At 45.0% G+C, this 12,035-nt stretch overlaps 2 protein-coding genes across 3 annotated transcripts in view; one reads left to right on the top strand and one right to left on the bottom strand.

Moving 5' to 3' along the window:
• Window positions 1-577: 577 nt before the first annotated feature.
• On the top strand, window positions 578-8,216 carry syt17 (synaptotagmin XVII). Its single transcript, XM_056606956.1, has 8 exons — window positions 578-586; window positions 2,142-2,290; window positions 3,145-3,281; window positions 5,278-5,515; window positions 5,856-6,228; window positions 6,832-6,952; window positions 7,399-7,554; window positions 8,020-8,216. Exons 1-8 carry the CDS (start codon window positions 578-580, stop codon window positions 8,214-8,216), a joined length of 1,380 nt encoding a protein of 459 aa, XP_056462931.1.
• Window positions 8,217-9,597: 1,381 nt separating this feature from the next.
• clec19a (C-type lectin domain containing 19A) overlaps window positions 9,598-12,035 on the bottom strand; it is a 3,450-nt gene continuing 1,012 nt past the window's right edge. For both annotated transcript variants that reach the window (XM_056605373.1, XM_056605382.1), the window contains exons 3-5: window positions 11,737-11,830; window positions 11,467-11,599; window positions 9,598-10,750 (exon numbers count right to left, since the gene is read on the bottom strand). In XM_056605373.1, coding sequence (XP_056461348.1) covers window positions 10,674-10,750; window positions 11,467-11,599; window positions 11,737-11,830 — 304 coding nt within the window. In that variant the 3' untranslated portion in view covers window positions 9,598-10,673. The remainder of the gene's footprint in view (window positions 10,751-11,466; window positions 11,600-11,736; window positions 11,831-12,035) is intronic.

Here is a 12,035-nt window from a genome sequence, read left to right as displayed (position 1 = left end):
CAAGTATTACACATACATACACACATATGTTCACACATATGCGGCTGAGTCAACCAAGCAAGTCAACAGCCAGCTCGTCGGGAGTTAGTTAGGGTTTGGTGTTTTGTTCAGCGGCACCTCGACAAAAATACAGCTCCCCCCCCCCCCCCCCCCCCCAAAAAAAAGTATTTTAAAATTCTGGGCGGATTAATTTTTGTCAAGACAGTAGGTCAGCATCACTCGATGTGTGTTAAGGTGAATCTTTGGTCTGAACTGGGCTTTAGGTAAAACTGCTAAACAATGTTCTCTCATCTCCTCTTCATTCCCATGATCCTCTGCTTCACATCGCATGTGTGAAAAAGGACGGTTGGAACCCGACGAGGTACAGAGCAAACAATAAAAATATTGCACAAGTTTAACCTCTACCATTAGAGGAGCTATGGGCTTAAGCTTGACATTACAAGCATGTCCAAAAACATGGATACATGCACCGTCCGTGTGAGTGCGTGTCTGTGTGTGTGTGTGTGTGTGTGCTTTTTTTAAAGTTAAATTACGAAGTATGGAAGAACATGGTTATCGCCATGTTCTTCCATAGAACATGGCGATGGTAACGTAATGGTTAATGTAAATGTATTGTCCACTCTTTACTATGGTACGATCATGTTTTTTAACAAATTGACCAGCTTTTCGGATCTGTCAATGGTTAGCTCAATATGTTCTGACTGCAGTCCATAATCCAGTAGCAAATACTTTTCAGTTTATTACAATACCTCGGTTTCTATCAAGCTTTGGCATGAACCACTTTGATGACGTCTATGACACGTATTTCAAAATTATAGTTTAGTTATTAAGGCACTCACATACATATATATATTTATTTATTTATTTATTTGTTCTTTCTAATTTGTGAAAATTTCAAATTTCTCAGTCGCTTTGGTACATTTCTCAGATCAGAATTGAAATTCTCAAAACTACCTGTTCAATCTTCACATCATTGTGTCACTTGTGCACATCAAAAAAAAGTTTCTCATTTCTTGGAACAAGTTGCACATGCTTTGGTACATTCATGAAAACAATTATGTATAATTATCTGCTCTTTCCTACAGTATCAATTGCTTATGTCATGTTGATCAAAATGTATTGTAATGGGTCTCTATTGAATAATCTCACGCCCACAACATTTAGCCATTAGTTCATTGCATAAGTCTGTACATGCAAAACGGTTGAAAAAGTTGTCATAATATGTCAAGCATATTTCTATACATTTCCATTAGACTTCTTTTCTAAATCTGTCCTGAATTGGTAAATTGCTACCAGGTGAATCTCGAATTTCTTTAAAGAAGGGAAATGTGTGAAGTGTTAGATCAACCAACGATCAACCAGCTTACTGAAATAGCTCAAAGATATCTCATGAACCATGAACTGGCAAGTACATATATACAGTAGCTGGAGCACAACACAATGTTACATTGTCTGACAATGGAAGGACAAGGAATTGGACGACAGCCACAGAGAAGAAGAAGAGGAAGAGGAGTGAGGAAGACTGCACTTTACAGTAATTCCCACAGCAATGGATTTACAGTTTACACTAAGGAGATTGTCCTTTGTTCACATTTCTAGAAATGACATGGTCTGTCAACAAATTACAGTACAAACAGTCAAAGTGTAAATGTGAATCTTGTCCAGTCTCTTGCAATCAATCTCCCACATACACTAGGGTGTAACTTACAATTTACAATAATTGTCTTCAAAACTTTAGCCACATCCCTCCAGAACATGACTAAGCAATTTGACTGTCTTTTCCATATACAATGACACAAGGGCTTGTCATTGTGATGGCACTGACATGTTCATTGACACAGATATTTACTTTTGAGAGATGAACTAAGGACTTTTAGCAAGAGACTGGCTTCTGCAGGTTATCCATGGTCTTTTGCTATTTGCACGAATTGTTTTGAGAAATACACTTGAGAAAAATGTACCAAAGCAACTGAGAAAAACGGTAACGCTTTGATAAATATACATCGATGGAACCAAGCCGAATGGCTGGTGATTCTGTACCACTTTAACCATCTCACGAAGAGCCACGGTTTCATTTATACGACGCGCAACATGTGTGTCCCTCCCTCCCTCCCTCCCTCCCTCCCTCCCTCCCGACCCAGGGCCTGCTGCCCGCGCTGTCAGACTGCCTCTGCTGCCGCTGGGCCTGTCACTCCTGTCTGCTGAGGTGCTGGGAGCGGGCCTGCTACTCCTCCAGCGACGAGGAGGTGGAGATACTGGGGCCCTTCCCCGCCCTGACCCCCGCCTGGCTGTGAGTCTCACCTCCCTGAGAGAGAGAGAGAGAGAGAGAGAGAGAGAGAGAGAGAGAGAGAGAGAGAGAGAGAGAGAGGGGGGGGGGGAGAGAGAGAGAGAGAGAGAGAGAGAGAGAGAGAGAGAGAGAGAGAGAGAGAGAGAGAGAGAGAGAGAGGGGGGGGGGGGGGGGAGAGAGAGAGAGAGAGAGAGAGAGAGAGAGAGAGAGAGAGAGAGAGAGAGAGAGAGAGAGAGAGAGAGGGGGGGGGGGGGGGGGGAGAGAGAGAGAGAGAGAGAGAGAGAGAGAGAGAGAGAGAGAGAGAGAGAGAGAGGGGGGGGGGGGAGAGAGAGAGAGAGAGAGAGAGAGAGAGAGGGGGGGAGAGAGAGAGAGAGAGAGAGAGAGAGAGAGAGAGAGAGAGAGAGAGAGAGAGAGGGAGGGAGAGAGAGGGGGGGAGAGAGAGAGAGAGAGAGAGAGAGAGAGAGAGAGAGAGGGGGGGGGAGAGAGAGAGATAGAGAGAGAGAGAGGGGGAGAGAGTGAGAGAGAGAGAGAGAGAGAGAGAGAGAGGGGGGGGAGTGAGAGGGAGAGAGAGAGAGAGAGAGAGAGAGAGAGAGAGAGAGAGAGAGGAGGGAGAGAGAGAGAGAGAGAGAGAGAGAGAGAGGAGAGAGAGAGAGAGAGAGAGAGAGAGAGAGAGAGAGAGAGAGAGAGACCGAAGTCATACAGAAAGAAGTCAGACAGACAGACAGACAGACAGACAGACAGACAGACAGACAGACAGACAGACAGACAGACAGACAGACAGACAGACAGACAGACAGACAGACAGACAGACAGGCAGATACATATTATACATACAATAAATATGCTGTTTTCCCTAGAACGAATCCGTGCAACATGGACTTTACACTTGAAAATACAATGGACAGCCTGGTCCCAAAGCACAACAACCCCACCCTGACCGACTCCCTCTCCGAGATGTCCATCTCTACCTTCAGCTCCACCCAACAGCTCTCTGGTGAGTTGGCCTTGGGTTAGTAGAGTCAAACAGTGTCGTTTTTACTTGATCTAATTATGCATCTCTTACAAAGACAAAGTGACTTCCAATCACAAAAGAACTACAAGGTTATGAGTTAATACACTTTGTATAATTGAACATCTGCATCACTTGATTGCTTTCAAACAAAGAAGATACAATCACCAATGTATGTACATGCCCATGGAGTGTTCTTAAGTAATGGTCTGACCACGGTGGGTCACCGGGAGATTCAGACCAAATCCATGCTATACTTTCAGCAGTTGGAGGGTACAGCTGGTGGGAAAGACGTAGGAAATACAGTTTAGGCTTCGCCTTATGGGCTAAGGTGAAGCTGCGAGCAGAGCCCGATCAAGGTACTCCTGCTGGACCCACGTCTCTAAGACCTAAGTCTCAGGGCACATCAGACTCAATAAGCAGAGGATGTACGAAATGCAAAAGCTAAATAAAAACTCTGAATTCTCCTAAGAACAGGCAAAGTGATGATCAGGAGAAAAGAGTGAGTCTGTAACCTCTGACTCAACCCCTTTTTCCTAGAATCCATGAAAAATAGGCGATCCATAGCAACAAGGCTTCTCCAACGTCCACTATACGGGGGGCGGAGCTAGGAAACCCCAAGCCGTCAACTAAGACAAGCAGGAGGCCGCTCATACATCTGCTCCCAACGAGGGGCGTTAGGAGGCACTCTCTGGAAGGCCTAAAAATGGAAAGAGCAGCTAAATCGTCTTAAAAAAGCAAAGAAGAAGCACTAGATTCTAGAATAAGGCCAATAACCGGTCCCTTTTAATCCCAGCGTAACGCTGGGACACTAGCATGAAGCGAAGTCTAGACGAGGTAGCCTTCATGACATAGACAGCGACAAAGAACAGCCAAGAAGCTCTAGCTTGCCGGTGAGCACCCTGTGTAACAAACAAATGTGACGATGGAATAAAAGTCGACACAAGCGCACATGACCTTCTCAATAAACACAAAGCATATAAGAGACATCATAGTTAACGGTTGAGGACATGTTATTAACAATGTCGCGTCCACCCGCCGCGTGGGAAGATCCCGAGGGCTGAGGGAGAACCACCAGCTGCAGTGGGTGTTCTCTCCGGCTTAAAGGTCCACCTGAGCCGTCGGCCGTCACTGACGCGCTGTCTGCTCTGATCAAACCTGGCCGGTCGCCCACCAGGTGAGATGAATGTGAAAGCACTTTCCTCGGCCCGGCGACCTCGAGCACATTGATGTGGGCAGTGAGGAGCAGCGGCCGACGAGAGGAAGAGGCAGGACTAAACTCTGGAGGGCTGGATTCTGACATTTCCATTCACACATACTACCCCTCCAGGTATAATCCAGAGAATGTCCAGTGTTCTGTGCCAAATAGGCCTTTCACACATACTACCCCTCCAGGTATAATCCAGAGAATGTCCAGTGTACTGCCTAATAGGCCGTTCACACATGCACTCGTGGAGAATCGGGTCCTGAGACGGTCCCCAGTTAACAGACGTGACCCACAGCAGGAGAGAAGCCGCATCAGACGTTTTCGCACAGACCAGAGATACTCCTGATGCTTTAGGCGAGGGGGGGCGCCTGGATAGAGCATATAAGGGCAGCGGAAATCGCAGTGCGGAATATCCACAAATCGATTATTCTGCATATTTAATCAATTCGTTCCAAATCTTTCGCTCCCCACAAAAAAAACCTCAATCTGCATAGAACCAAGACAGACAACCAGCCTGTTGAAACGCCTTCCTACATGACACACACAACTCTGTTTTGTATCCCCCACACAGAAACCAGAATGCAGTTGATGTCTCAAATATGAGTTGCCTCCTAAAGATGTATACTTAAATCCTATGACTTTACTCTGTCTTTTTATAGGGCTTAATATGAATTATTGCACACAAGTCACGTGTAAATCCTGACCGGGCAAAAATATAATTTAAACCCTAACCTTCTTCATTCGAGCTTCGACTGTCTTCCTCCCATTTTCCAGAGAACCAGAAGCCAAGCGCTCTGATGGTGAGTGTCAAACCCATGGAGCTCTGGGCCGCAGGACCTCGGAAGGAGGCGGTCCAGCCCCCACGCAGGTCCCAGAGCCCTCCGAGTCAGTACTGCGACAAACTGGAGCCCTGCCTCTACTCTGACAAGGCCAGCTGTGACGACGTGGACTTGTTGACAGACGATGAGATCCTCCTACGGTACCAGCTGGGCATGCTCCATTTCAGCACACAGTAAGCATCATCATTAAAACCCCATCAAGTCGTTTGGAATAAGTCACAGAAAGCATTTCAGATTGACTCCCAATCATACTTATTTTTTGGTCGATAATCTTTTCAGTTTGTAATAGAGCAGTGATTCTCCAACTTTTTCTACAAGTGCACTACCTCCAAGATTTTTTTTTTCTTTTTTCGCTGAGCACCCCCTACACCGGCACAAAAAGTACCCCTAGGGGAGCGCGTACCCCCATTTGAGAACCACTGGAATGGAGAATAGCAAATAACGACTTTAAAATGTTGAGATAAGATATTTGACTGATTATGCTTTTTCCTGCTTTGTGTTCCACCCAACCAGATACGACCTCATCAACAGGCACTTGGGTGTGCGGGTCATCGAGGCCCGCGACCTTACCCCTCCTCTGAGTTCTGATGGCACCCGACAGGACACTGTCCACTCCAACCCCTACGTCAAGCTGAGCCTGTTGCCTGACCACAAAAACTCTCGCCAGACGGGGGTGAAGAGGAAGACCCAGAATCCAGTGTTTGAGGAGCGTTTCACCTTCGTCATGCCCTTCCTGGAGGCCCAGAGGAGGACGCTGCTGCTGTCTGTGGTGGATTTTGACAAGTTCTCCCGACACTGTGTCATAGGGAAGGTGGCGCTGCCTCTGAGTGACGTGGACCTGGTCAAGGGAGGGCATTGGTGGAGGGCCCTGGTCCCCAGCTCACAGGTACGGTCTGCCCACACCCATACAGGCAGAGGTATGGTAACAGAGATATAGACTGGATTCAACCGGTATTCGAGAGATGCCTCATGAACCATCTCCAAGTGAGTGCAAGCTTCTTTCCCTTGTATCTCTGAATATTAATACATCATTAATAAATGAATAAACCGAAACAACGATACCACAGAAGATAAAAATTAAGTTTCATCAGCCTCTCACGAGAGCCATGCGATCCACAAAGCACAAGTCCCAAATCTTTTCGGATTGGGGTACACACAATGTGAATGGTCTCCTGTGTTTCTACACATAATAAGGTCTAATGAAAACTTCTGAAAATTGGACCCCGATCGGAAACAAAGCCAGCGGACGTCCGTGACTGTCCCGGTCCAAAGTATAACTAATATTTAATTGAATTGGCCCAACAGCTACACGCAGCACTGTGAAAGACAAAGCCATGCAGTTCAGAAAAACAACATGCTTGCATTTTGGAGAAGTAGTACATTGTGACTTTGATGTTGTGTTTTGAGCTCAACAAAGGCCACACAACGATCAGAGTTCCGTACAGAGTCATGAGAGTGAGTGGCTCCCTCTCATGTTCTTTGGTTGCAGAATGAGGTGGAGCTAGGGGAGCTGCTGCTGTCCCTGACCTACCTGCCGAGCGCAGGGAGGCTCAACGTGGACGTCGTCAAGGCCAAGCAGCTGCTGCAGACGGACATGTGCCAGCGCTCAGGTGCGTCCCTGCCTGTCTTCAGTCCCATCCTGCTGTCGATTTGCACCATCTAAACACTTCAATTCAAGACCAGGCAGCGAGTAAACAGGCACTTGCTTTTATTTTGGACCAAACATGATCTTGTTTATTCATTTGCATACACTGAATGGGTGTAACATAAATGTCTAAACATTTGCTGATTGGACGTAATTATTCCTCCTCCCACCGAGAGCCCCATACCCAATACCGGAAGACTTTGCAAATGATCGGGAACCCGGTATCCCCAGTGGCTGAAGGGGGGGTTAGTAGAGGGTTCTCCCTCTGCCTGTCAACATACTGATCGATCGATTGTCCGATATGAAAGATATTATTTGGACATAGTGTCTATTTTCATAGCTGCAGGATGGAGATGACTAACTTGACCAAGACATAGTATTTAAACATTAAACGTATGGCTCTCCTCCCAGATCCCTTTGTGAAGGTGCAGTTGGTCGCAGGGTTGAAGTTGGTGAAGACCAAGAAGACTTGCTGCATGCGAGGGACCATTGACCCGTTCTACAATGAGTCCTTCAGCTTCCACGTCTCACGAGAGGACCTGAGGGAAGCCAGCCTCGTCTTCACTGGTAAGGGTAGCAGGTGTTTCGGGTGGGGGGGAGGAGGTCCTCCACCCAACACCAAACGTATCCCTGGCCGTCATCCCACTGGCAGACGGATCAAGCAGAGGGCTGGGGAAGGTTTTCCTCCCAATGATTGTTCCTCCTTGTCTATTTGAGAGTTTCACTTGTAGGAAGGGTCATCAATGCTCACTGGGTTATGATTACATCATTGTGATTAAGTTATTGTGATTAAAACAATATAAAAGCATTGTTTATGTTAATATCTCCTGAAGCTAAATGTATTTACAATTTCTACGTATACAAATGTAATCCATTCTTTACAGGAGATTCGTTTGCTGATGAAATGGTATCAATCAATTCAAGTAGGACGGCAAATCAATGCTTTTGATTGAAGGAAGGTTGCTACTCCCCTTGACTCCTGATGCTCACCACTTCCCCCTCCTTCACGTTATCTCTTGTTCCCTGCTCCAGTGTACGGCCACAACATGAAGAGCAGCAATGACTTCGTGGGCCGCGTCGTGATCGGCCAGTTCTCCACCGGCCCCCCGGAGACGTCCCACTGGCGCCGCCTGCTGACCTCCCAGCGGAGCCCCGTGGAGCAGTGGCACAGCCTGCGCTCCCGGGCCGAGTGCGACCGCGTCTCCCCCGCCTCCCTGGAGGTCCACTGATGGAGGGGGGGGGGGAGTAGGCTGCGCTCCCGGGCCGAGTGCCACCGCGTCTCCCCCGCCTCCCTGGAGGTCCACTGATGGAGGGGGGGGGGAGCAGGCTGCGCTCCCGGGCCGAGTGCCACCGCGTCTCCCCCGCCTCCCTGGGGGTCGTCTGATGGGGGGGGGGGGGGGGGCAGCTGCCCAAACACTTGATTACTGACAAGCTTGAACTTTTGCGTGGTTTCAGTGTGGCCCTCTGGAAGGTTCTTTGAGGTTTCTGCGGTGCACACTGAGTGGTGAACTACAGATGAGCAAGTTCCTATCGACATGATAACCAATGTACAATAAATACACTTACTCTTTAAATAGCTGTTACACAATAGTTGTATGATGTCTGCGTAACAAAGAGCAAATAATGAACGTATTTGTTGATATTTGTTCTGCATAACAGAACAAAGATCTACCTAAGATCTAAATCCAAATTTTGTTCATATTTGTACCCTTGAGGGTGACAACGTTGGCCTCTATAGTCTAGCCTTCATTAGTGCTTTCGTGTTTTGTCCCAGTGTGAGTCATGCAACTCATCACAGTTAAACTATCATATGAACTGTCCAATTCATATTCAAATGTTTCACTGATTGTTAGTACAGCTGACATTGATATTGCCAACATTAAAGTTAACATCTACCGCTGTATATACTTGAGTTAGCGTGCAAGGTAAGTTGGCATAAGAAGATTTCAGGGAAGAAGAAACAGGAATTATTGTTAAGGATTTACGTGTGATTTCCTTCAATAGAAGAAGAAATACTTATTTTGTAACAAAACATTTTTATAAAATGAAAATATATACATGTTTTTGTCAAAAATGTGAGAGTAATTTCCTCCACCATTTTGCTGTAATTTTGTCTCTGCTTTAAGTCTATATCTGTCTTGTCATTGTCAATATACGGTATATTCAACAATATGTCTAAATACATGTGTAGGCCTACTTATTGTAGTATCTGTTTCTACTTCTTAATGTAGTCATCTTGCTAGATTGTGTATAGCGCAGAGAGTATTCTTTAACTGCACATACAATGTATGCAAACACCTTTATTTCACTTGAATTAATAGAATCCGTCAATATGAATGTACGTTCACTCTGTCCAATCCCTGGGCCGTTTCAAGACCTAATAGTGTCTGTGTTTTCAGTCTTCATTGTTCAGTCAATCATTGTTACAATATTGTTCCAAGAATGTACACAATTATGCAAATCCTCGTTTGGTCGCACACAAATCATTCATAGGCGTCAAAGCCTCAAATTACATGTCAACAGGTTATAAGTTATATCATTGCTTGATATTAGTATGTTTCGCAATAATACTGTGGTAAGATACAAAATAAATAACTCACCCAATGCTTTTTTGTGTTGTACTCTGAAACTGTAAAGATATAAACCAGCCAATATAGAATAACTCATGGAAAATAGCTTTTTATTGTATGTAGTTTACAAAATCATTGTAGAAAATGTAGAACAAAACTGATTCATGTCCAATGCAAAAGAAGGGTACCAATTCTATCCAATTTTGATTTCCAATGACCTTCGTAGCCTCACTTGGCCAACCACAGCAATTGACAAGCTGGAATTATTGACTTGGTAATAGAACAAACCAAAATACAGTGTTTAAAGTCCTCAGCTTGTAGGGCATCATGTTCGTTTGATAGACGTCAGAAGAGCTTTCCCAGACCTGTTGACCAGGGGTCATGGCTGAAGTCCTATATCTCAGCAATAAAAGGACTATTACAACAGGCATCTCTGGAGATGTATTTTTAGAGGGATGGTAGATCCCTCTAAAGGCTATTACACAGTTTCTATTTTTTAAAAGGGTGAAGGTAAATATTATGCAACATAGCTAGTTATTGTTATTAGAGGTTTAATATAATGCCACAAGGGGCGAGTTTGATTAGCATTATAAGCCGTTTGAAAATCAGCCTTTTTCTGTGTTTTAGTGACATCACAAGTGGGAGTGTCCACCTCGATATATGATGGATAGCTAAGCAACATTTGCTAAAACCACTGGGTAGGCTGGTAAAATGATCAACCAAGTATACATCTAGGTGGAGAATCCCACTTCTTTACACAGGAAAACGCAGAATTTCCAACAGCTTGTAACAGCTATAGTACACTCACTCCTGGTGGCATGATATCACCCCTTCAAGAAAGAATGAATGAATGAATGTGTGAACAAGTCGCCTTTTCAGTGAAGACTTGTTACAAAATATTCCATATATTGTATAACACATCACCTTGATGAGCCTAACTACTGATTGATGTAAAGGTGCCAACAGAATGATTACAAGAAGAGAAATACAGAGGTATGAACTATACTTTTATATTAACAATCACAAAAGGTCACTAACAGGTTTGATGGTGTACTAAAAATAAGAACAGTGAGGTGATGACCACAGAGCCTCTGCCGAGAGAGACCAATGGATGAGCTAGTACTCTAGGGTGGGGATCTTGCAAACAAAAGAAAAGGCCTTCTCACAGCTGTTGTCATTCCATGACCTCAGTGCTGTAAAACACACACACACACACAAACACACATATATACACACGCACGCACACACACACAAACAAACTCTCCCACACACACACGCGCACACACACACACACACACACACACACAAACTCTCAGCGACATACAAACACACACACAAACACACACACACACACACACACACACACACACACACACACACACACACACACACACACACACACACACACACACACACACACACACACACACACACACACACACACACACACATGATCAAATATGTTTTTAATCAGATACATCATGTCTAATCAATTATACGACAATTTTTGGACCATGATTATCAATTGAGCAATGATTGTGCCGGACAGCCAGTATGGGCGTTTCCTTTGAGCCATTGACTCTGCGCTAACTAGTAATATTAATACAGGCAGTTTCCATTCAATGGACAGTAGGAACCCTCTCTAGCCTCCCATAGTAGAGTTAAAGCCCTAAAAGTGAAACCGCCAGGATTAATGTATTATTTAATAAATACATCTAAACAGGGCTGTTGCTAGGAATCATTAATGGGGATTTTTTTCTAACCCCCTTTTCATTCATGATGCATAATGGGGTTGAAATATACCATTTTTTTTATTAAAATTAATTAATTTTTAGGATTGTGCAATTGAGTCATTACTTTTTGGGTGTGTATTTTGCATGCGTGCCATTCTTTCCCAATGTGTTCTCACCACTGCTCTGACGAAACCACATTTCCACACAGTCCTCTTCTTGTGGGATGCGGTGGATGCCATCATCCGGCTGGTTGCCATCCCAGTAGCTGTACTGATAGACAGAGCCGTCGGTCCACTCCGGAGTGCCCTCCTGGAAACAGGCATCAACGTCAAGTTGTATTTCGAAATGACATTAGATCCCATTTCAATTATTCCATCTATTTATTCAGAATTGGTTCTTGTGTATTTGTATGTGTGTGTGTGAGCACATGGATGTGTGTACATTACCAGTCTCCTGTCATGCAGTCCTATCCAGATATCCGTGGGGATTCCCAGGATCTGGCTGTTCACCAGGTCGTACACAAACACATTCTCGTCCCAGCTAGAAGGGAGAGTGCGACACAGTGTCTAAGAAATTAAATGGGAAATCAGTCAAATAAATAACATATGTTCAGAAAGTAGAAGGCACTCTGCTACGAAGTCAACAGTAAGCCCAGGTAATTGTATCTCTGGCCACAGCACATCTCTCCCCGTGCACAGCTGTTTGTAAACCCACCCTCGACAAAACAGGTGTGCATTGTTTCTCA

This window comes from Gadus chalcogrammus, chromosome 2, assembly GCF_026213295.1.
Source record: "Gadus chalcogrammus isolate NIFS_2021 chromosome 2, NIFS_Gcha_1.0, whole genome shotgun sequence".
Classification (NCBI taxonomy): Eukaryota; Metazoa; Chordata; class Actinopteri; order Gadiformes; family Gadidae; genus Gadus; species Gadus chalcogrammus.
The sequence above is the reverse complement of the archived record's forward strand: the minus strand, read 5'-3'. Positions and strand labels throughout refer to the sequence as shown.

Bases quoted from the DNA above. Each gene is read 5' to 3' on its own strand.
- syt17 (XM_056606956.1), top strand. The intron at 6,229-6,831 runs GTACGGTCTGCC...CTTTGGTTGCAG, and splicing joins CCCTGGTCCCCAGCTCACAG to AATGAGGTGGAGCTAGGGGA. The intron at 7,555-8,019 runs GTAAGGGTAGCA...TCCCTGCTCCAG, and splicing joins AGCCAGCCTCGTCTTCACTG to TGTACGGCCACAACATGAAG.